The sequence below is a fragment of the Leptinotarsa decemlineata genome, unplaced genomic scaffold (assembly GCF_025532065.1).
Source record: "Leptinotarsa decemlineata unplaced genomic scaffold, Ldec_3_MD MMD2_tig00026340_RagTag_RagTag, whole genome shotgun sequence".
Classification (NCBI taxonomy): Eukaryota; Metazoa; Arthropoda; class Insecta; order Coleoptera; family Chrysomelidae; genus Leptinotarsa; species Leptinotarsa decemlineata.
In genome coordinates, this window is record NW_027412694.1 from 13,471,261 (window position 1) to 13,496,894 (window position 25,634).

At 34.8% G+C, this 25,634-nt stretch overlaps 1 protein-coding gene across 9 annotated transcripts in view; it reads right to left on the bottom strand.

Moving 5' to 3' along the window:
- LOC111504205 (potassium voltage-gated channel seizure) overlaps positions 1–25,634 on the bottom strand; it is a 741,437-nt gene that overhangs the window by 501,965 nt on the left and 213,838 nt on the right. For 6 of the 9 annotated variants that reach the window (XM_074183663.1, XM_074183665.1, XM_074183662.1 and 3 more), the window contains exons 4-7: positions 17,807–17,948; positions 15,766–16,002; positions 12,847–12,947; positions 8,279–8,427 (exon numbers count right to left, since the gene is read on the bottom strand). In XM_074183663.1, coding sequence (XP_074039764.1) covers positions 8,279–8,427; positions 12,847–12,947; positions 15,766–16,002; positions 17,807–17,948 — 629 coding nt within the window. The remainder of the gene's footprint in view (positions 1–8,278; positions 8,428–12,846; positions 12,948–15,765; positions 16,003–17,806; positions 17,949–25,634) is intronic. The other 3 variants (XM_074183666.1, XM_074183658.1, XM_074183661.1) reach the window with 1 other exon arrangement.

Consider the following 25,634-nt stretch of genomic DNA (forward strand, 5'->3'; position numbering starts at 1 on the left):
AATTCAGCTAAAACACACTCAAAATCACACTTCCACGAGAGAAAACATCAATGAACACATTATTCTTTCACAAAAATCTACTGGAAGAAAAATAGACCGCAAGCTCATAACACATTTTAAGGAAGGCACATTATGGTACCTCCTGAAAATTTGTGGTGGTACCATAATTTGCCTTTCTCAAAATGTGTGATTTTTATAGTACTGAAGTGAACAATGAATTTGAGCCTAATGCCGTAAGTTGAAAGTGGAGCATTTTAAAATCTTGGAAAAGTGAAAACAACAACTGAAGGAAGGTGGTTTATCAAAATAAAACTTTTATAAATCTAGATACAAATTATGACTGAGATCTCTTTCGATCGAACGCGTTACAAAAAAAAATTAATAGAGGAATAGGAAATAATTTTCATTTTCGAGAAAGAAATCTCTTCATGTAACACTGATATTTTTTATGTTTGTGTCACAGAACAGAACACAACATATAATATAACACCACATGAAACCTAACATAACTCGACAAAATATAATATTTAATGACACAAGGATTTTTTATATAGCATGAAAAGTTATACAGCAATTGCATTGGTATGAGATTATTCATTTGATCATAAATTGTTATTAATAGTGAGAATAGGATTTTTCAGAAATACAGAGATGTACACATTATTCAGTAATGTTTTTTATGAACAAAATATATCAGCATCTACCTATGACGGTACAGCCAATCCTATCCTATCCTCATCCCCAATACAGCATTATCTGTCACAAATCTCTTTCTCCGATGCTGCTATCCAATTCTCATGTTTTTACACATCGCAACGAATATGTACACACAGTGCAAGAATTGGAGTTGTTCGGTGTGGTGGGAGAGTCACAGCAAAACGGTCAAACTTTGACAGAAGATGAAGTGGGAACCGAAAATGATGCTGAGTTTAGTCCACTGGCTGAGCCCTCACAGACTCCCAAAAAACTGATATCCAATTCAGTTTTGAGCAGTGTTGCTTTCAATTCCTTATCACACCGATCTAATGAAGTGGTGAATCAGCGTATCCGTGTTTATTCAGAAGAAGATAGTAGTGGCAAACGTAGTCTCAACAGTTACAACAATAGATCGGTGATACATTCTTAAGTCAGAACTCTTGGATTTAATGGGTTGGAAAATATTGAAAACACCTGTTTCATGAACAGTGTAATCCAATGTTTATCAAACACGGGATGGTTGCTATAATATTTGAAAAAGGATACATACATGGAAGGTATCAATACTAGCAGTTCTAGTATGAGAAGTGTTTTAATCAAAGCGTTCGCAGAAGTTATCAAGAAATTGTGGTCAGAAGATTCATCTGACAGAGTGATTAACACAGTCTATTTTAAAAGTCAGATTCAAAGATTTGCCCCTCGATTCACGGGTTCTGCCCATCATGACGCCCACGATTTCCTTCAATATCTTTTATTGGTTTACATGACGACATCAACAAAATTACTGAGGATCCTGAACCGATCTTAACGAAGATTGACGAAAAGTTGAGCGACAGCGGAAAAGCACAATAGTCCTGGCAGAGATAATTGAATTTGAACAACTATAAGATTGTAGATCGTTGATCAATTATGTAGCACACAATGTGGCTCCTTGTCATTATAAGCTACATGCACTTTCAAATCACAGTGGAACTACTTACAACGGGCATTACACATCATATTGTGGCACGTGGCATGAATACAAAGCGACATGAATACAACGATTCACACGTGTCCCCAATTTCATCAAAATCGCTTGAGAGTGATGAGGCATATGTCCTCTTTTATGAACAGGAGGGAACGAAGTAGCATCTTCGAGGTGATTTTCTTCCTCGTTATTCTTTTTTTAATAAACTTAGTTTTCTGAATTGATTTGTATTTCATGATTGTTCCAAAAATTAAAACTATGAACACAATGTTAATCATAGCAATTCATCTCTCAGTTTCATTCTTAAATATTTCAGGTTTCGTGTTACTTCTATAGTTTTGAGGTGTTCCGGCCAGTTTATAGAAAGCAGAAATTGAATCGTGACTAAATCTTTTCTGACCAACTATACATCTGTTAGCATCGAGAAGAAATATATTATTAGATTGTTTCAGAAGTTCTGTTCGTTTTAATGAGTCTACATCAAACTGTAATATCTCAATAGATACTTAATCAATTCAATCGAGATGAGCGCCATTCAAATCAGTGCATTTTTCCAACGTAACACAACTCGATTAATTCCGTCAGCATGAACATTCGGTGCTCGGATTTCGATGATAGACCGTTTCTTCCTGACCCCGATTAGCGACGGTTCTACTGATGGGAAAGTTATCGAAATGCTTGAAAATAGAGTAGTCGGTTGGCGAGAGGTCTGGGGAGTATGGTGGGTGAGGCAAAACTCTGACGCTCAATTTCTTTAATTTTTGGATGATAATTTGTGAACCGTGCGGACGAGCGTTGTCATGGAGCAGAGAGGACCTGTAATGTTGACCAATGCTGGTTGCTGCTGACGTAATTTTTGGTATATTTCGTCTGGTTGGTCCGGTTGTAGAAAGTTATAGTGAATCACACCAGTCGCTGAGGGTTTTGGTTTCTGGGAAGGTGGCTCATCGGTTTCCAACCACTGTCCTGGACGTCTCTTGTTATCGTAGAGGATCAACTTTTCATCACACGATCCGATACAAAAACGGATCGTTCTGGTTGTGCAAAAGCAAAGATCTTGAAACATGACAATTTGTGTCAGGTTTTTGCTTCGAGGCAATAAAATTTCGCAAACCAACGCACCAACAGTAACTTCATTAACACTAATATTGCCAAATGTCTGGTGGATTTTTCGGCAGCGCTTTGGTTCAATTTGAATTCGTAGAGAAAAATTGGCCAAAAATCGTTCAACGATATCATATATTAATGACCTGAAAAAAGGCAAAAATCAAAATGTGTAACAAAAATTAACAGCGTCAAAGTATTGAATACAAAATTATCTATCAATCAGTATATACCATAACACATTAAAATAAATATCTATTGAGATATGGAGCTACAAGAAACATGACATAATTATTTACTTCAAAACTTCTTTTTATTGTAATAATGGATATAACTTATTTGTTGATTACCAAATGAACAAGAATGTTATTTGAAGGGTCATATGGAAGACGATACAGTACTTTTAAAGTTTTCATTAAACAGTAGAAATTTTGTCGACAGTAATTCTATATTATAATCCACATATATTCAATGAACATTCAATTCAACTACGGATGTGAGATTTGGAAAAAACACTACTTACTGATTCAACTTAGGTCATATTCGCAGTGCTCCAAGTGTCTCCAAGATATGATGTAGTATTTTGCTTTTTTGTGAAAAATAATAGAATTTCCGATACCAAAATGTTTTCCTATTTTACGTTCTCATTTTCACGGCGTATTTTGAGGAAATTTATAAAAACCTTTCATACTTTTTGTCAATCCACCTCACCTCCAAATGAGTTGTTGTTGACACTTTTTCACGATTTTCATAGGCACTACTTCCAACTGAAGTTATTAGGTAACTGATTATTTATCTAAGTGCTATAAAATCACATATTTTCAATTGTCTGATTGATTCGGCCGTTACTTGATGAAGATCCGTATTAATTTCATAAACTACACCTCACGATTTGATATTCACATACTTTTTTAAAAAAAATATATCACAACAGTAGCTTCTTCAACAGTAATTTGAATACTACACGATGCTTATTACGCTAATATTTATATACCACAGATAATTACAATTGAGACTACCTTAATCAAATTACCTAAACCTCTACAACATATTACCTCACTTCTACATCAATATTAATACTTCCTGGGTATTTTTAAGAAAACAAGTTCAATAATGGTGATCTATTCAAATCCAGTTGGTCATTCATTAAAATGTTTGAATTTTCAATTTAATAATTTCCATTGCTTCCAAATGATTCAGTTTTAAACCTTTATTCTCTATGTGTAAAATTTCGAACTCTTTGTTAAAGATATGATTTTCTTCTAAAGGATGATTTGAATATGTTGAACTTGTTTTCTTATTTACATAGCTCATATGATGTTCCTGAATTAGAATCCTGAATTAGAATCCTGTATTTTCTGCAAGTTTGACCAACATATACCTCAGGACATGTTCCACACTTCAATTTTAAATACTCCAGATTTCCCGAAATTGGATGTTTTATCTTTATTGTTTTTAACTAACTTTCCTTACGTATTGCCTGTTCTATATGCAATTTTAGTATCTCGTTTCCTTATTAATGTTGTTTCTCCAAAATATGTCGAAGCTCTATAATTTTGATGAGACGTTTTTCCTATTGATAAGTTAGATAATTAAAATCAAAATTATAGAGTTTTAACGTATTTTGGACAAACAACAGAAAGACTGGCTTCATTTCTGAGGAAACGAGATATTGAAATATATAAAAAAAGTAATACGTTGGGAAAGTTAGTAAAAAATGATGAAGACACAACATCCAAATTCAAGAAATCAGGATTATGTGAATTAAAGTGTGGAACGTGTCCTACGGTATACAGGGTGTAACTGAATAAATGTAAAACATTTAAAGAAGTGATTCCTCATCGGAAAAAAGATAGGATCTTTCATATAAAGAAACTTCATTGGAGCATCCCTTGTTTGAATACAGCCCCTTAAAGGGGGTACATAAAATTTGTGTAACAATTTTTTTCACAAGCACTGAAAAAGTTACAATATTGAAATTAACCTGACGTTTTGTACTATCAAAAAGATACTCAGCCAGTAATTTATTTGGTTTACCCCATGGTTGTAAGGGGTAGAAAACGCAACCCCTAAAATTTATTTCCAATGTAACATTTTGTATTATTATTTGTTTACCATTTAAAAATTTATTTCCTATAGCCAGTTTCATTCTAAACAAAAAATGTTTCTTGGGTTTATTGCACAAAATAAATCAGTTCGCAGCAAAACATTATTTTACGAACAACTGCAGAGATACATCGTCATAAATGCGAACTGGATTTATTGTTATTTTGTAGTTAGTACCTGCATTAAACGATTGATGGGTGATAAACAAAACTAATTTATTAATAACAAAACACACAACATGTAGAAATCATAGTAAATGTTCAATATGTCTACCTTCAGACATTACGAATGCGTCTAGACGTCGGCGCAATGAGCCACGTATTTGCTCAAATATTCCTTTAGTCTCTCTGATTACCCTGCACGCATCGCTGATGCGGTTTCTTGAGTCATCTACATCGCGAACAGGAGTACGATAAACCAAATGCTGTAAATGGCGCCAAATAAAGAAATCGAGAGGATTGAGACCCGGGGGTCAAGCGGGTCAGTTATGTGGTCCTCCTCGACCTATCCACTGATTTGCATATGTTTCAGTTGGATGCTGACGTGCTACTTGACTGAAATGGGCGGGAGCCCCATCATGCATAGTAACATATTCCTTCTGACGCCCAAAGGAACTCCCTCCAGCAGTACTGGATGCACTTCTCTTATAAATTGAACGTATGCCTCACCATTTAATCGAGGAGGTAGAAAATGAAGCCCAATTAAATCATCTCCAATAACTCCGAGCCACACGTTAAGAGAAAACTGTTCTTGGTTAGTTTTGACAATACCGTGAGGGTTTTCATCAACCCATATGTGGTAATTATGAAAATTAATTATCTTGTCCCGAGAAAAACTACATTCGTCTGTGAATTCTATCGTCTTCAGAAAGTCACAATTTCTTCTAAATTTTTAAATTCGAAATACCGTCATATGATCAACATTTAGCTGGAAAGCAATTTTTCTAGTACTGGTAGTAGATTGTTCTTCAATCAAATTAAGTACTGCTTCCTCAAGCTGTGGTGTTCTTTCTTCTCGATGGTAACCACAATCCTGCGTTCTTTTCTCGAATGAACCATATTCTTGTAATCGTTGATGAAGTCGAGCAAATATTCTATGTGAAGGAGATGCCGTTGAGGATACATTTCAGCATATCTTCTAGAAGCTTCTAACCCATTCCCCTGCGACAGACCGTAAACGTAATGCATATCAGCCATTTCCTCATTTGTGTATGCCATTTTAATAACAAGTGAATTATTAAAGTAACAAATTAAGAACAGAACAACAACACACAATTAGTAATAATTCAATTTCGAAAATTCATAAATTGACAGCGTCATACCAATTTAATTGTCACTATCGCTAATAGCGACCTACTAGATATATTAGTTTCATATTTTCGCATTTATGACGATGTATCTCTGTACTTGTTCCTAAAATAATTTTTTGCTGCGAACTGATTTATTTTGGGCAAAAAACCCAAGATACATTTTTTGTTTAGAATGAAACAGGCTATCGGAAATAAATGGAGCGTCTTACTTCAATAGGCTTCCTTATAATATAAAAAATAGTAACACGTACGGAATTTTTGAAAGTAGGTTAAAGAAAATTTTAATGAATCATTGTTTTTATAGCTTAGGGGAATTTGATGACTTCCTTTCTAGTAGTGTTAACTGAGTTCATAGTGTTTATTGTGCTTTATGATTTTTTTTTATATTTATATCAAGATGTCTTGTATACTTGTTTTATGTGTCATTGTATTTATGTGTATATATATTCTATTTTGTCAACCTAACCTGTAAACTTGTACTTTAGGAGTAACTTTTTTTTATAGTAAGATTGTGGGGTTTTACACAACACCAGACACGTCCAATCCATTGTATAAGAGGAAAACGGATTTAATAAAATTTGATTTGATTTTGATTTGATTAATAAGATAGAAAGTTACATTGGAAATAAATTTTAGGGGTTGCGTTTTCCACCCCTCACAACCATGGGGTAAACCAAATAAATTTCTGGCTAAGTGTCTTTTTGGTAGTACGAAACGTCAGGTCAATTTCAATATTGTAACTTTTTTAGTGCTTGTGAAAAAAATTGTTATACAAATTTCATGTACCCCCTTTAAGGGGCTGTATCTTAACAAGAAATGCTCCAATGAAGTTTCTCTATATGAAAGATCCTATCTTTTTTTCGATGAGGAATCACCTCCTTGAATGTTTTACACTTATTCAGTTACACCCTGTATATTGGTCATACTGGCAGAACATTATGAATTGAATTCAGGAGGAACATCATATAAGCTATGTAAATGAGAAAACAAGTTCAACACATTCAAATCATCTTCTAGATGGAAATCATATCTTTAACGAAAAGTTCAAAATTTTACACATAGAAAATGAAGGTTTGAAACTGAATCATTTGGAAGCAATGGAAATTGATAAACTCAAAAATTCAAACATTCTAATGAATGACCAACTGGATTCGAATAGATCACCATCATTATACTTGTTTTCTTGAAAAAACGAGGAAGTATTATAATTGATGTAGAAGTGCGGTAATTTGCTTTAGGTAATCATAATTGAAGAGGTACCTCAGGTATATAAAAGTTGTAGAGGTTCAGGTAATTTGATCGAGGTAGTCTCAATTGTAGTTACCTGTGGTATAATATTAGCGTAAGAAGCCACTTGTAGTATCCAAATCACTGTTGAAGAAGCTATTGTGTTAGCGAAACATGTCGTGATGTATTTGTCAAAAAAGTTGGTGGAGATCAAATCGTAAAGTGTAGTTTATGAAGAAATATATTTTCAAGATACCCCGAAAATTCAGTATGTGCTTGCAGTCTGAAAATATTATAACAATGGCAGAAGCTACAATGTTAGATGGTTCCAGGAGTAGCATTAGTAATGTTTGACAAATTATTTTTTTAATTCTTTTCTATTCATATTGTACATGTTCACATATATATTCACATATATATATATATATATATATATATATATATATATATATATATATATATATATATATTCTCCAAATTATACTCAATATATCTTGAAAAATGAAATCGAAAAGCGTCGAAAGTTCAAAAATGTCAATAAAAAAATGTTGAATGCAAAATTCATTGGTAAACATAAAATATGCAGTAAATTCGAAAATTTGTCAATTTCAGATGATTTCACATAGTTTCAGATAGAAAAATATATCAACTGTTTTTTCTGTGTGTTTCACTGAAATCTGAAAATGAATATCACGTCAAAATCACAACTTTCCGGAGCATTACAATATGCTCAAATCAAAAACTGACTTTTTCAAAAGAAGATTTACATGACTTGTCTCACATTATTAATTATATTGGGTGTGTGTATTAATTATATTATGTGTAGCTAAGCCTATGATTAATAAAGCAAATGAAACCCTGAAACGTACTTGTGGACAAACCTTTTGCTTGAGAGAATCAGTCGGATTTGACAGACTTGGACTTCTTCTGTCATTCGATTGTTGGGCGGTGCGGTACCTCTGAAGATCGCTCTCGGACGAAACGTTGGGGAACTGTTTGCTCAGTTGAGGTTTATTTGCTGAAAATGATGTTAATTAGTGATGGAGTGAACCTTTGTATGAAACTTGGCTTTTGTTTTTTCTTATACTCATTACAAAAAATCAGTTCATATTACAGTTAATATTTTCAAACGTTCTTTGAATATGCAATGGAATCCGCCAATATTTGATGTAAATCCATAACGAATTCAAAAGACACCTTATTGTGAGATTTTCACTAAACAGTTCCACAAAAACAAGTGTTTCGCTATACAATAGTTTCTTGCGGTTTATGCACAGTTTAAAGGACACGCCTGAACGTGTTGCGTTTTTGTAAAACTGTTCAGTGGAAATATCAGAATGGAGTGTTTCTTTAATTTATAACCGTTCTTTGTTCATTCACCTATAATAAGAATGTTAACACAGCTAGGCCAGTATTTAGAAGAACTCCAAAGTTCAATCAAGAAAAGCTTCAGTCAGTTCTCTTATTGCAGATTGTTAGAAGTTATTTACAAATGGTTGTGACATTAGTGATGAACGAACTATTAGATATGAATGGCCTACTAGATATTACAGATTATATTTTCAGATAATGAATACCTATAATGATGCTTAACATATATGATGGAATTGGCCGATACTTGACGAAAATTCATAACTAACTTATCCAAAACACTTTACAAAAATGCAACACGTATTTCGTTACGCTTCTTCGGGCGTGTCTTTACTAACAAAATCTACATAATTATCGCCCAATAGACCTAATTTTACAATTTGAAGTACCTACATTTCAAATATCTGATTTTCACTCAAGTTTGTAATGAATTAAATTACCTGAGTTTATGTCCCAGTTTCCACATTTGAAATAATATTTATTGATGGGGAGTTATTCAATTCTAATTGTTCATTCAGTAAATTACCCAAATTTTCGAATCTATTGATTTCCAAACATTCTAGCAGCTTGAGTTTCAAACTCTTCTCTTCTGAATGTAACACATCGTATTCACGATTGAACTCATGTCGTTCTGCTTAAAAATGGTTTGCAAATGTGAAATTGGTCTTTCTATTCACAAAACTTCTTTTATGCTCTTCAATCCTTTGGGAAAATGCTCTTCCTGTTTGGCCAATATACAGTTTTTGGCAAGAGCCACAAATCAGCTTATATACTCCTGATCTATCCGACACCGGAGTTTTGTCTTTATTGTTTTTAATAAATTTACTTAGACTATTATTCGTTCTGTGAGCTATGTTTACGCATTCTTTCTTCAAACAACGAGCAATATTATTGGTTGGTTCACCCAAATATGATAATGTCCTATGATGACGTTCTTCTTCGGTGTCGGATTGATCAGGAGTATATAAGATGCCTTGTGGCTCTTGCTCAAACTGTATACTGTCCAAATAGGGAAACCATTTTCCGGAAAAATTAAAGAGCATAGACGTAGTTTTATGAATAGAAAGACCAACTTCACATCTACAAACCACCTTTTAGCAGAAGAACATGAGTTCAATCACGAATACGATGTGTTACATTTAGAAGTTTACAAATCAGTAGATTCAGAAATTTGGGCAATTTACTGAATGGTCAATTAGAATTGAATAACTTCCCGTTACTAAATATTTTTTTAAATGTGGAAATTGGGACATAAGTTCAGATAATTTAATTCATTACAAACTTAGGTAAAAATCAGGTACTTGAAATGAAGGTCTTCAAATTGTAAAATGAGGTATATTATAGGTGTTGAATATGTAGAATTGGTTGGTAAAGACAAAGAATTGTATGGCAAAACGTGTTGCGTTTTTGTAAAATTGTTTAGTGAAAATCTCACAATAAAGTGTTTTTTTGAATACGTGTGATATTTATTGTTAGCACAGCTAAGATAGTTTTTGAAAAAAAAACTGACTCACAATCAGGAAAAGCTTAAATACAATTCAGTCACTGTTTAACGTAGAGTGTTTTTCAAACTTAGTTGAGATTGCGACTTTGGTGAAAATCTCAAAAATGACCTACAAGATATAAATAGCCTACTATATTTGAACGGCCTATTGAAAATGCATGGCCTATTGGAAATTAATAGCCTACTAGGTAAGAATGGCCTACTAGGTAAAAACGGCCTACTAGGTGAGAACGGCCTACTAGAATAATGAATAATGTTAGCACAGCTAGGTCAGTTTTCATAAAAACTTCGATTTGCAATCGAGAAAAGCTTATAAACTATTAGATTCCTGGTAGTTATTTTCAAACGAAATCTAGTTGAGTGATTGTGACTTTAGTAAAAGACTTGAAAATAGGTTACAATAGGAACAGAAAAGGCAATGAACTAAAAATATGATATTGAGAAACAAAAGTCTTTCCGAAAATACATAACATATATAAGGTATTTTATTAGGCGTTTCCTACTTTTAAATTTGAGTGTGAGATATCATCAAAAATTTTTATTAGTTTGAGAAACATATTGATGCCATTATGTGTAGAATATAACATCGTTCAAATGTCCGCCACGAATTCTTTGGGTGGAGCACATCCGAAACGTCAATTTTTCTCTCTGGTGCATAAATCAGGCTGAATTTGACCGATGGCATGAGTTATGTTGGTTTGAAGATCGCTGTGGTTTGTATTCGAATTCACCTGCGACTTGAAAAAACCCTACAAAAAAAGTCCAAAAGGGTCAAATCGGACAATCTCGGTGGCTAGTTCACACCAATTCCACGTGAGATGACCATGCCCTCAAATCGCTCGTGCAGAATATCCAATATGGCATGAGTTGTGTAGTACGTAGCTTCGTCCTGTTGAAACCACATGTTCTTGGTGTCCAGATCATCCATCCATCCATTCAAGCACAAAAGAAATTAGCTATAATTGACCTATAGTACTATAGTACTATATTAAGGTCAGTTGCCAACTGCGCCAGAGCCCATTCCGCGAACACACGTTACTGCATATGGACGTTTACCTTCAGATCCTGAGTAAGTTGAATTTTGTACGGGTGCAGGCCCATCTCAACAGGCGAGGAGTGAGAGGCCGAGTTCTTGCGAGCGAGGCGAAATCGACTGCCTCGGATTCTCCTGTACACTCTCACAGACAGCGGCGATGTTTTCAGCAGATCCTGCGCTTTGTAAACGCACGAGTGTTGGTCGGTCATTTACTGAACCAGAGGCCTGAAATTTATCCACTACATTGCGAATAGTTCTCTCGGTTTGACGATTATGGTGAACTTAAAATGGGCGGAGCGCGGTACGTTGCCCGAAAAATAATTTAATTATTTTCATGCTCTGTTGAATGCTATATTCGTCCATTGTGATTGGAAAAAACAGAACAGAATAAATGACAACTAATCGGACAGATGTACCTTCAACAAGATGGCCGTTATCAATTTTCAAAGTTCGAAAGTTTTTGTTGGAAGACCATATACATCACCCGTAGATGATATTCAGAACTAATCGAATAAAAAAAATTATTCAATGGGAGAATTATCTGTTTCTGTCAATGTTTTTTTTGATATTTCGAATATATTATAATAAAATTCGAAATTATTGTTTATTTGAACGCGATAAACTGAAAAACACTACAGAATGGATTTTCTTACTGTGTTTACTAATGAACGAAGTGATTCAAATCACCAGAGCCCAAACGTTCTGTTTGGGTTTTGGTATTCAACTTGTTGCCTTACAGTGAAAGCTACAGTGTGAAACACAGAACAAATTTTGTTGGCGGTCGATGTCGGAGCTTGAATTTGCAAATGACCGCCTTGGGGAGCCTCGTTTATTTTCGACATCCAAAGATTGAGTTTTCTGTAGATCCCATAGATGACGTCTTTGGAAAGGGAGAGGTTATCGACTCCACTAACTCAGGCTTGTCGTCCATCGAATACAGTTGAGATTAGCATTTTTGGTTCAGCCAAGCACCACTGATGAGACCTATGGCAGGTCGAAACAGATCTGTCTGCTGTTGAATCATGAATGCGTCGTGTTTTGGCTCTGGTTTTCAAAAAGATAATTTTTATTGAAGTAATAATTCTAATCAGATTCAGAAACTGATTATTGAATTTATGAAGGTATCATTTTGCGAAAAATCTATCGAGTTATTTACTCTCAAATGTTTTCTACATCTTTTCAAAATCTGCAAAAGAAAATAGTACCCGAATATATGTAGAATTATTTCCTGTGTATCCCGTGTTAGGAATCACACGTTGAAAGCTAAGACCTCGTTAGTCCTTGGCTCGCACAAGTTTCTCAACTTCTGAGAGTTAACGTTCGTATGAGGGAGACAGCTGATTACCGGAAAAACAGATTTTAAAAACAGATTGAATGTTTACTATGGAATGGTATATTTGGTAGAAATACGATAAATAATGAGGGGTATGGGAAATATTCGGGACACATTTCAGGGAAGGAACAACTAGGAACATTCACCAAAGCAATAACTTTTTTTTGGATGGTAATAGGACTCACACACTTACAAAGACTAACGGTGGGGTATCCTGTTTTAAAGCATTGTCTTCTAGCTATGGCATCTAAACTCGTTGCATGCGATACTCTGTTCTGAGTTATGTGATGCTGCCTGGAACAAATACAGGGTGGAGATTAAAACAACACATTGGATGGAAATAAGAACACATGCTGAAGTTGTATTCTGAAACTAAGTTCCATGAAAGTTAATGCAAACGAGAAGTTCACTTTATTGTTCAGGATAATTCACAAGAGAATACGTATAACACTCAATCAATTATTTTTACAGTGGGGACCATTCGTGAGGTGATATATCGTTTCCAAATGAATTCCAAGCCCACAATTTTTCATAATTTCTTGAATTATGACTGACCTGTTACTTGATGAAAATCAATAATACCATCCATGATAATAATACAATTTTCACAGTAAATTCTATTGACTTGTTTTGCTACTCGGTGGCTTCATTAGTTGAACTGGTACATCAAACTATTTTACAATTTCTTTTATATAACAGGTAGGTGATCACAAGCCTAACTAAATGATTGAATGATTATTGTTCAACAGGTAGATTTTGAAAACATATCCACAGTACAATATTGGGAAACAGATACAAATATGTTAATTATTGGCATTTCATGCAGAGACATGGGAAAAGATAAAATAGCTTTTTATGATAGGAGTGTAAAAAGTAAGGTTTCATTTTGTGAGTGAAAAAGTTTGGGAAAAGGGCGTAGCGAGTTGAGCAATTTCACGAACAAAATAAAACTCACTTCCAACACAAATATCATACATATCATCAAAATGGCCAACATATGATCATTTTTATTAACGGACCTAAAAAAATGGAATTTTGGCATAACAAAAATATATACTCACTATCAACAGTCATGTTTATCTTTCAAAATTATTTTTTTTAACAAAATATTCATGTTTCAACTGAATTTCAAGGTTTTTTTCATGAGAATTCATTGGGTTACGGAATCAATATTTTTTTTGCTAAATTTGACAATATTTCCATTTTGGGAAAAAGATAGCAATATTCGTTCAAACTAAATTTCACATGAATACAAGGACATGATATTTGGTTGAAAAACTCAAAATCTCAATTTGAAAACTCAAGCATTAGTGTTTTACTTTCAGAGTGTTTTACGGTGTTGAAAAAACCGAAGTTGAATTCCTAATTTGATGAACATAATTGCAAAATTGAAAACACTCGAAATTGAAAATACTTTGATTTGAATTGTATTTGTTATATTCCAATCAACGATAAGACTGGAAATAAAGAAATGTGGTACCACATTGTCTTTTATAAAAAACGCAGTTTCAAACAATTTTTTGCTCAATAATTCATTTAATGTGTCGACGTATGCGCTCAATTAGAAATTACGGTTCATCTACAAGAGTCTTTAACGGTACCCCTAATATCTTTTTCCAGGAAATGATATGAAAAATGAGAAAAATATTTCAATTTCAATTGTGAGACGAAACTTTATAGGAATATATAATCCTCGTGATTTCAACCCCCTGCGGGTGTGATTCTGCTGATTTTGAAGTATTAGAATTTGTATATTTCCATTACTTTTGTAGTTTTTCAATAGAATCATCTTGCATTTCTATCATCTCATCACGAGGTAGAAAATGAGTAGAACATCAACAGGAACATCCAAGATCTCTGGATATAATCAATATTCTCCTTCATTCAAAATAACTGAGTGTTTTTATCATTTCCATTTCGCCCTGTGAAAGTTGCTGAACAGGCTCTGTACCCAAAGTTTCGACCCATTTGGAGGGCATGCCAGCAACGTTAACCAATGACCACTCTCCACAACCGTGAAGTTAGCCCAAGAATCGTGTGTCTTGAGTAAGCATAACGAATCCGCCATATTGGAGAAAACAGCATAATCTCACGATTAACGAATAGTGAAAGTATTATTCCACATATATCTCATATAATCAGAACAACCATTCAGAGCTGAGAGTTCGCAGAGTTCGAAAAGTAAATCTTGATACTCCATCCGTTATTCTTTCTCCTTTTCATAATATTACCTTCACGGGGATGAATATGACCTTTCTTTGATGATCGAGGATGACTACAACAGGTTCATCAGCTTGTACCTGCCTGAGGGTGGAAAATGACTAGTCAGAAAAAATTCTACACCCATATCCCATATTCACCAGAGTATCAATACCGTAAAATTACCGTTTGTGGTAATGAAGCACTCTTGGGGCCGCGTTATGTCGGTGGATATGGTCTGTGACTGCATATGCTACACATGCCAACAGCAAATGTATAAGGATCTAAGACGCCTCTTGGCAGGCCCTGCACCAGGTGTCACAAACCAATATACCCATCTTGCAACTATGATAGACCGAGGTGTTGAAGACACCGTCCTGGCCTAGCCAACATGAACCTATGAGGTTTCGAATTCAACCCACTCATCCCGAAAAAAGCACAGGTCAGATGCTTTGATAAACCGATGTCTTCAATGTTGTTGAAGAGGATCCCATGCATCAGCTTCTTCTTGTGTTGACGTATATGTTCCAACTTGGTGACACAGTTGTGACCTACACATTCATTGTAGAAAACTGAAACAGCCATTCGAGTACTAGTTTCGTCACCTTGAAAGTTGTGTTGGTCGGGCTCCCTAATGTACTGGGACTTTGGATCATACAATGATCACCAAATGCAATGAGCCGAGAATGATATCCTCCCGAATTTTTCCGGCCAAGATTTCAGCCTCAAGATGCTGAGTTAGCATGATCTTGTGATTTGAGACCATTCTACCCAAGACGAAGGATATAAGTAGTATCAAATTATATGAGTTGATAGCTGATTGCAGAATATCGTTCTAGAAAAACTAGAATGAAGATCTGTAAATTGCCAATACAACTATCTTCCAATAAACGAATGATACTGATGAACTTACCTATTATTATTGTTACTACTATTATTCGGGATCATAGGCCGCGTCCTTTCCGCACTCTCGCCCCTTTCGAACGACGCCTGGTGGCTGGTAGGCGCACTATGTGATATCGTCAAGGCTGTATAGTCTTGAGTTTGAGCAGGTATGGGGATAGTTGTCAGTGCCGGTGCCGATGGAAGGTCCGATTTTGACACCCATGTCTGTTCCAGGATCGGTGGAGGAGCACTTGAGGTCAAAGGACTGTAATTCGAATGAAACATGAGTGTTGGAAAATGTCAAAAAGTAATCACAATGAGTCTGATGACTGCGTCGAGGAGATATACAAATGCGTTGAAGATATGGAAATTTTAATTCGCCTGCCGAAAAACAACTTTCGCCTGGTTGGTTTTGGTAGTTTGATACTGTATACTGATAATAATAATAAGTTACTTGGTATTGACAGTTTGAAAATGAGACATGACGTGAAAAACGTCAACTTGAGTTTTCAGGAGGACATATTTCTACTTAGGAATCAACTTTCTGTCAACTATACTTTCCTAACCATGATACTCATGTCACAAATTTCAAACAAGTAATAATAGTGGAGTGATACCTCATTTCATAAATCTTTCAATTCTGCATTCAAGTATGTAGCATTTTTGACATTGAATGTTAGGTATGAGCAATGTTAGAAAACAATGGAATACTCTTTAGTTTCTCAATTGAAAACTGAAAGGTCAACCTGAGATTACTAGATTTCGCTAAATGAAATGTTCAAACTGAGCACAACTGGATGATGTTATTGAAGATAGCAAATTGTTTTTTCAATTTTTGTCCTGTTCGTCTTAAGTTATCATTTTGTTCACTACCTTTCGTTATATGAAAAATGGTTTTCATACTACAAGAGCGAATTGAAATACACTACAAACATGAAAAATCTGCAAGAGCCACTGCTTATGTTTTCAACAAGAATTATCTCGAGAAAGAAGAATAAACATATCAAAAAGTTTGAAGTGAAAATCAGGTGGCGTTTTTGAAAACAAAGGAAAATACAAATATCCCAGAGATTTCCATATTTTTGAGCAACATGAAAAAAACAAGAATCTTTTAAAAATTAATGAGTTGGAAATTGAAGAGAATTGGATAGGTAACTGGATAATTTTAAGGAAATAACTGAGGTTATCATGAATTGTAAGAATTTATATAGCAGGTGTTATACTGAAAATCTGAATTTTATAAACTACACCTCACGATTTGATATCCACAAACTTTATTTGAAAAATATATGTCACAATATGTTTCATTAACATAGTAGCTTTATCAAGTGATTTGAATACTCCAAGTTGCTTCTTACACTGATATTTATATACTACAGGTAACCATAAATTGGACTACCTCCAAAAAATTACCTAAACCTCCACCTAAGGTACCTCTTCAATTATGATCACCTGAAACATATTACCTCATATCTACATCAATGATAATTCTTTCTCGATTTTTAAGAAAACAAGTTCAATATTAGTGATCTATTCAAATCCACTTCGTTATTCATTAGAATGCTTGAATTTCCAAGTTTTTCAATTTCCATTGCTTCGAAATGATTCAGTTTCAAACCTTTATTTACTATGTGTAAAATTTCGAACTCTCCGTTAAGGGTATGATTTTCTTCTAGAAGATGATTTGAATATGTTGAATTTGTTTTCCTTTCTACATAGCTCATATGATACTCCTGGAGTCGATTCCTGAATGTTCTGCCAGTTTGACCAATATATACCTTAGGACACGTTCCACACTTTAATTTATATACCCCTGATTTCTTGAATTTGGATGTTTTGTCTGAAAATCTGAAGTGAAGCTTGGATGTTTGGAAAAAAGGTTCAGTTCAGTTGAATAACAAAACAAAGTTTCAAAATTTCCAAACAGATGAATTACATATGCGTAGAGTATTTAACAAGAATAACTGAAATGGTCTCAACAATATCAACTGAATAAATTCGGTCACTCTCTAGTTTGTGCGAACTCAAAAATAGCAGAAAAGGGTAATTTTTCTCGATATTTCACTCACCATTGCTCCAATCTGTCTTCTTCCTCCTCCGCAGCTGTTACATCACTGGGAGGAGTAAGATACCCTGCTAACCGGAGTCCTCTTCCCCTTATGCTCGATCCGAATTTTAGACTTTGTCGAAATGACGCTCTTGCTCTTCCAACTTGAGGGAAAAATTATCAAAGTATTATTTTCAATAATTATTGTTGGTTTTCGGGTCAATTTTGATTATTTAGTAACATTTGATATAAGATAAAGAATATGAGTCAATTGACGATACGGCCATACAATGTTTATGCATTTGAAATTGTGATCGAAACAAATCAGATTCAATACTGTACAAAAATTTCATTCATATTTTTGGAGGCAAATTGGCCTAATCCTCAGTTTACTTCTGATACCTTGAGTAACCGAATTCTTCGAAAAGCAATGATATACGTTCAGATTATACATAAATCTCGTATAATGATAGACACTGTGAGTTTTCAGCTCATAGAATATAGGGTGTTTCAAATTCGATCCTCACATCCTCATTCGTGAAAGCCATTTTTCGCCGAAAATTCAATGACTCCAATTTATTGAATCTGGATGATAACTTATGATACATCATTGAAAAGGTGAAATCTGGTTCTATTTAAAACAGAAAATGTTCAATGTAGCGCCCATAAGAAAAAATAAAGTTAATGATGATGGCCGGAAGACGAAACGTCGGATAGCAAATCTGAAATCACCGTTATGTAGCAGGGAAAAAGTAGCAATATGGAAGTGCAATTTATGTTCGAATCCTTGGAAAAATGAAATCAGAAAAAATAAAATCCTTTTTCCGAAATTTCTGTTTTTTTCGGATATCTCCGGATATACTCGGAATTTCTGAACTTTCTCAACGGCATATTGTAAGTCAGATAAATGCGCAATTTGCCCGATTCAACCATCTTCGTATCTCTCATTGTTTCCGAGATACCAATGGTGAGGATCGAATTTGAAACACCCTGTATATCAATGTTAACATCAATACAACCGCAATAACAATAGTAATTCCATCCCAATGAGAAACAGGTGATTCCCATTCACGAAGTTAATAACGTCTCAGAAATATCAGATCTCCGACCCGTAGTATTCTCCTCACTTTCTCTGAATATTTAGAGGAGATTACGGATACACATATTTTCGAGTATGTTCTATAACATTTGTCATAATTTCTAATATACTCGTACAGTTCGATTTCAGGATGTATCACTGTAACACTAACTTTCGTTGAAAGCTTCTGATAATTCCTCTTCCATATTCACCGTTTCACTATCACTGTCGTCATTTAAATCCATAATGAATTTATTTCCACCATTGATATGGAAGTGTACAATCTCCATATAGTCTTTTTCAACTTTTCTACCAGTCTTCTTCGGTAATATTAGATACTTCTTCTTTAACTAATTCTATCACCTTTTTATCAAATTTTGGAAAATTATTTTTACGCCTGATGTTTTGTTTCAATTTTCCCAAATTCAACTCGATGGGATTGATAACACAAAAATAGGAGGGAAGTCCCAATATGGAGTGTACATACTTTTCAGCAATACTCAGCATACATGTTTTCAAATGTTTTCATCTGTAAAACTTCAAGTAGTTGGTTTTGGTATAGTTATCTTCAAAATACAAGTTGTTATCCATTAAAAAACTTTGTATTTCATCTTTCCTCGAATTTTTATTCGGTACTTTGATGAGCTGTCGCGAATGATAGGAAGCGCTGTCAAGAACTATTACACTATTCGGATCCAAATTTGGGATCAACGTGTTTTCAAACCATTCCTCAAAAATATCAGCTTTCATTTTCTTATGATAATCAACATTGAAGTCTTCAAGTATTTTTCCACATGATTTTAAATAATTGGGAACCCATCCTTTACTTTCTCCGCAAATCACAATAACTAGTCGTGATTCTTTGTTTACAGGCATATTAGGCGTACACATTCTCGAACCATCAATCCCCCCTTTCGTAACTGTGTCGTGAGTGTCATGCCATGTTTCGTCCAAATACAAAATTTGCCGTGGTTCTTGTCTATATTTAGTTATTTTTTCTAAGTATTTGTTACGCAATTCCACTATTCTTCTGCTTTTCATAACTGCTTGACGTTTGTTTATTATTTTGAATCTGAATCCTAGTTTCTTTATCCAATTCCGAAGAGTTTTATCAAAGCAGCTCACGTTATGGCCGGAAGTATTCAATTTCTTCCTTATGATTTCAATAATAGGAATCTCATTGCTTTTGTGACAGTCGTATATTGTTTTTTTTAATGATTTTATTAGATGAGCATCTAAAGGTTTTGGTAATACCACATCAAATCGCGTCTTGCGTTCATAAGGTTTGTTTTTGACTATTTCACGTACAGTTGAGAAAGGAATTTTGGTCAAATCTGATGTTGCTTGTAATAGTTTTTTTTTCCCTCAAAACCAAACTTGATATGTAGATTCTTATATAAATTTAAACATACTCTCTGTGTTTCAATATTCAAATGCATCCGAATCTTAGTCACTGCTATCTCTTTTATCGCAGTGTTCACCAGCGCTATTGGAATCACTTCACAGGAAAAAGTCTGCGTTGTTATCACACTCGTTGTTACTATTAGTACTCGTCCAAGGACGCCACATTTTGAACAAATAACAAAAATTTTAAGTAACTATAACTTCAAACATATTGAATTTCAACACTCAAATCACGATCAGTTCCTGAACTAAACACGACTCTTCTAACCATACTCACATTCTATTGGTCACCGTAACATGACTTCAAACTTAATTTTATGACTCTTCAGCCAATCATAAAACTCGGTTAGTAAAAATTATCCAATTCGAACCGCCAATTCTTCAGTCTACGTGGACTAATTCGTAGCGGCAGTATTCCTTTGTATTGGTTTTTTTGGTCTTTGAGTTCGCCGAAGCTTTAAGAATTACTATAAAGGTTACTTCGACTATACTTTTCAGGATATAAAAATATGATAGAAATATACAGGGTGTATCTTAAATGATGTCAATAATGTCAGGTGATGATTACTTGTCATATTTTATGAGAAAAAGTTCATATAAACGGGTATCCTAACTGTCAGTCAGATAATGTCATATGTTTCTTTATAAATGAGTTCAACCTCATGTTGGTCACGTTTTTTCCAGAATTCACTGAGTTTTCTTATTAAAGATACTGGCCTATAGTTAAGCACATCCGCTTTTAAGAATAGAAGTAGCTATGAAAGTTTTCAAACACAATAAAAAGTAGCCAATTTCTGCTGTTCTATTAAATATATGGAATATCGGTCCTGCTACAATCTGAGCCAATAGTTCGAAAGTATCACTATCCAGGTTTTCTTCTCCTGGTGCTTTGTAGATTTTGATATCTCTCATTATATTTCAGTGGAAATGTCATGTTAACTGTTAGGTTAGGTCCAAAGTGAGTGGGTCCATTCGACCCACTCACACCTATTCACACTCGACCATATTAACCCAACTTCTTAACGAAGCCGATTAGTTTGTATGGTGAGTGGTTTTTCAGGTAAGATGATAAGACTACGGTTCTGACAAACTCTGAAAACTCTATATGGTATATGCTCTGCTGTTTCATCATTTTCCAAATAGAGGCGACACGCACTGTCTTCCGACAGTACGAGTCTCTGCATATGATGATTCAAATGACAGTGACCTGTAAGAAGGCCTGTTAGAAATCGTAGTTTATCCCTACTGTAGTCCAACAACTGTTTGGTATCATGCTTCGAAGGGTGAATAAACGCCTTGGGGTGAGCCAATCCTGGAAGATTAGGACAGAAATTCATAAATCTTCTGTCCATTCAGGTGTTAAATCTTTGTTCAAAGCCTAAAGCGATGCCAAAGACAGGTTCTGGTCCGATAAAGCTGCTTGCAGCACCTTCCTTTGCAATGGAATCAGCAGCGTTATTGACTCATTTTTACGTTTACTGTCACTTATGAATCAACATACACACATCGGAAAAGTCTAGGGATATTTTTATAACATACTAAATATCATAAAAATAAATGCATAAGGTCCTTTGATTTCGATTAAATTGGTACACTCGACCACCCTCGACCAAACTTTTATCAAGTTTTTTACAAACTGTAGGTTTTCGGCTAAAATGAATAATCTGTGTCGAGTGTCGAGTTTGTACATTCTATGCAGTTCTTGCTCAGCAATTAAACTGGAAATATTGTGCTTTAACATGGAACGCCATCACTTATCATTGGCTGAGATGAATAGAGCTGTAGGGCTTCTTCAAGATGGCATGCGACAAAATGATGTAGCTCTTCGTTTGGGGGTCTCCCAAAGTGTTATCAGTCGATTGTGGCGGCGTTTCCGTGAAACTGGCAGTCCAGCCGAACAACATCCAGGGCGAGGACGCGCTACAACTGCAGTTCAAGACCGATTTTTGGTCTTAACCGCAAAACGACAACCGACAATCACGGCACCTGAGTTGGTTAACGTGTTGCAGCAGACGCACCAGGTAACCATTGGTCGTGATACTGTCAGAAATCGACTGCATGAAGCAGATCAACACAACAGAAGGCCACTTAGATGTCCACCTTTGTCGAGAGGCAATCGCGGTAGAAGATTAGAGTGGTGTCAAGAACATCAAAACTGGGATGCAAATGATTGGGCCACAGTTTTGTTTACAGACGAATCCAGATTTGGATTTCATCCAGATTCTCGTCGAGTAAGACTGTGGAGACGACCTGGAAATAATGAACGTTTGAGACACGTCCAGGAAGTCCACACATACAGAGGTGGCACAGTAATGCTATGGGGCGGAATCATGATCGGCGGCAGAACCGATCTCGTTTTTCCAAATCGCTCACTCACAGCTCGACAGTACCTCGACACTTTCCCTAAAGCGATCTAAAAAAAATTATTGCCATTTTTAAAAATATTCCTAGACTTTTCCGATGTGTGTATTTTTGAGTATATTCAATAACATACGATGGGGAACTATTTATATTTCGGAAACTGGCAACACTAATGTCAATAGGTGAAATGTGGCCACACCATAATGGAGTTTGACATTTTCTAGTATAAACGTACCCACAACGTTTTGATGTACAAGTGTTATTTGTTTTGTTTAGAGTGAGTTGAAATTAATTTCACCAAAAAATGGAAATTTCAAGAGAAGTTTTCGTTGTATCATTTTTCACAACTTTAGACGTGGATTATATAAAAAAGGATGTGTCGATGAATCAGTTGTTTGTATGGCGATAAAACACCATCAAAAACCACAGTATATCGCTGATATAGTGAGTTCAATCGTAGTCGTAGTTCGGTCGTCCAAAATCGGCTGTTGTGGCACAAAATAACACCGATGCACATCTGTTCCACTCCAATATATTTGATTTTGCATGAACACTGTGTGAAAACAAACTGTTCCAGTTGGATACCCCCATAACTTCGCTTAAAAAAAGCTCGCGCCAAGTGGTGTAAGGAAATTATTGAAAAGTACGACCATGGTGCTCCAAAAGACGTGTATAAAATCGTGAAAGTTGACTATTCATGGATATATGCCTACAAGCAACAATCGACCGTGTGGGTATTCCAAGACGAGCTGAATCCAACAAAAGTTGTACGTGGAAGAAGCACAGCGAATCAAATTGTCACCTGTTTCTTTGGCCGAATGAGTCGTCTGGCCACTGTTTCTCTTGAGCAACGTAGAACGGTCAATTTTGAGTGGTACACGACCATTTATTTGCCGGAAATTTACGAAGAAATTCGTAAAACTAACCGACGAAGACGAATCATTCATGACGATGCTAGATCTCACACATCTCGTCAAACAGGTGCATTTTTAAGCAGTCAAAACATCGAACTGATGACTCATCCTCCTTACAGTCCTGATTTGGCATGCAATGACTCCTTCTTGTTTCCGAATATCAAAGGTATACTGCATGGTCAAAGATTTACGAGCGCCGAAGGAACAGTTGAGCGGTTCAAAAACCATGTTTTGGAGATGTCTCGAGATACATGGAAAAACTATTTTGACAAATGGTTCAAATGAATGAAAAAGTGTATTGATCATGTAGGAGAATATTTTGAAAAACAATAAAGCCATTTTCATTGAAAAATGTTTGTTATTATTTGCTATTCCAGTTTGGGTTCAGGATGTAGCATTGTACTTTTTCGTCAACGATGCTTTATTTTATACAACGGATATGGGACGAATCTAATGCTTACTGTTACTTGACTAATATACAGCTTTCGTCACCCTCGATTGTACGAGTCTATGTAAAAAGTGCAATTTTTTTAGATACAATTTCATCATTAATATTTGAGAATTATCCAAGATGTTGTTCAGAATTTGTTCATTGGAATATAATTTTTACTAACAATTTACTGAAACGTTACATAGTACCTCATAGCTAAATATTTGACTCACTCCTTTTCTCGATATACATATTGGATTTTTGGGATTTCATTTTAAACTATTCCACACATCAATATGAAGTTTTCAACTGATTTTGCACCGTAGAAAATTGATATGTTTCAGGATGATTTGATGATTATTTCTCACATAATCATCACTTGAGCTGTTCCAAATTCAAAATTATTGTGTAACTGTTTTCGTTCCAAAAAGTGAACGGAAACTTGCAATAATAGGAGCTGATATTAATCTACTGGGTACAAAAACTCTATCGTGCAAAAACTCAGGTATTTGGTTAGAAAGCGATACAACATGTCAGTCATTTAACAAAATAATTAGGAAGAATGAGTAAATTTTTCCAGGAATCTGTAATATAACAGCAGTAATATGACTAGAGATTTTATATTGACAGTTCGTAATTTCTGACATTTATAAAAGTATCGTGCTGTAACTGCATATAAGGCCTCAAAATTTTGTTCAACGTTCAAATGAGTATATGTTAGTACAAAATGCCTGCATGAGATTTTCTCTAGGAGTTCATGGAATTGTTCATTAAAAACAAACAAAGAACAAAACAGTTAAGCTACGTGTCATTCAAATACGTAAACTTCACTTTCTGCCAGCTGTTCACAGAATGTTTGAATATGGAAGTTACGTTTTTTTAATTGAAATGAAAATGTTTCGGAACATTAACAATTTACCTGAAAATAATCGACGCCAATTTATCATCCATAAACATAACCCCGAGGTTTCTCAAACAATGCTTTGCATGACCTAACAAACCCGGTAAGTAATTTTGACACACTCCTCGACGCCCGTCGAGAAAACTGTTGCAGTTCTGGTGTTTGAAAGAAGAGCTTGTTTTTTATTTATTTCACGTCAGAGGTTTCAGATCTACTTTTCATCAATTTCAATTTGCCAGAAGTTGCCAGGAAATCAAACAGAGTATCGTAAACGATAAGAGATAGAGTGTCGGTTAAATTATGGCAAAGTTGCGTATTTTAGAGACCTATTCAATGATGTGAAACAATCGAATATAACTCTTTTGGTTTTGGAGATATACAGGAAAAACCAAAAAATCCCAAATAATATTTTGCCTATATCTTCTTTATTCGCCACATTTTGCTATTGGCACTCGATATGGGCTCTCAGAATGTATCCATGAATCTTTTATACAGGGTGTCATAAGACTTGGGCCACCCCCATCTTTGAATTTTTAAATACGGACCTGTATTTTTTGTTGTAGTTTTTGGATTGGGAACGTTCACTCCACACTGAGAAATTGAATTCAATTTTATATTTCGTGATAGTTTTTCATGAGTTTTTTCTCATTTTTAGGTATGATTATCTGAAACATATCTACAACAAAAATATTTTATATATGTTTTGATGAGCAGAAAAAAAAAATGGTAGCAATAATAATATCCGAAACGAACACTATAATT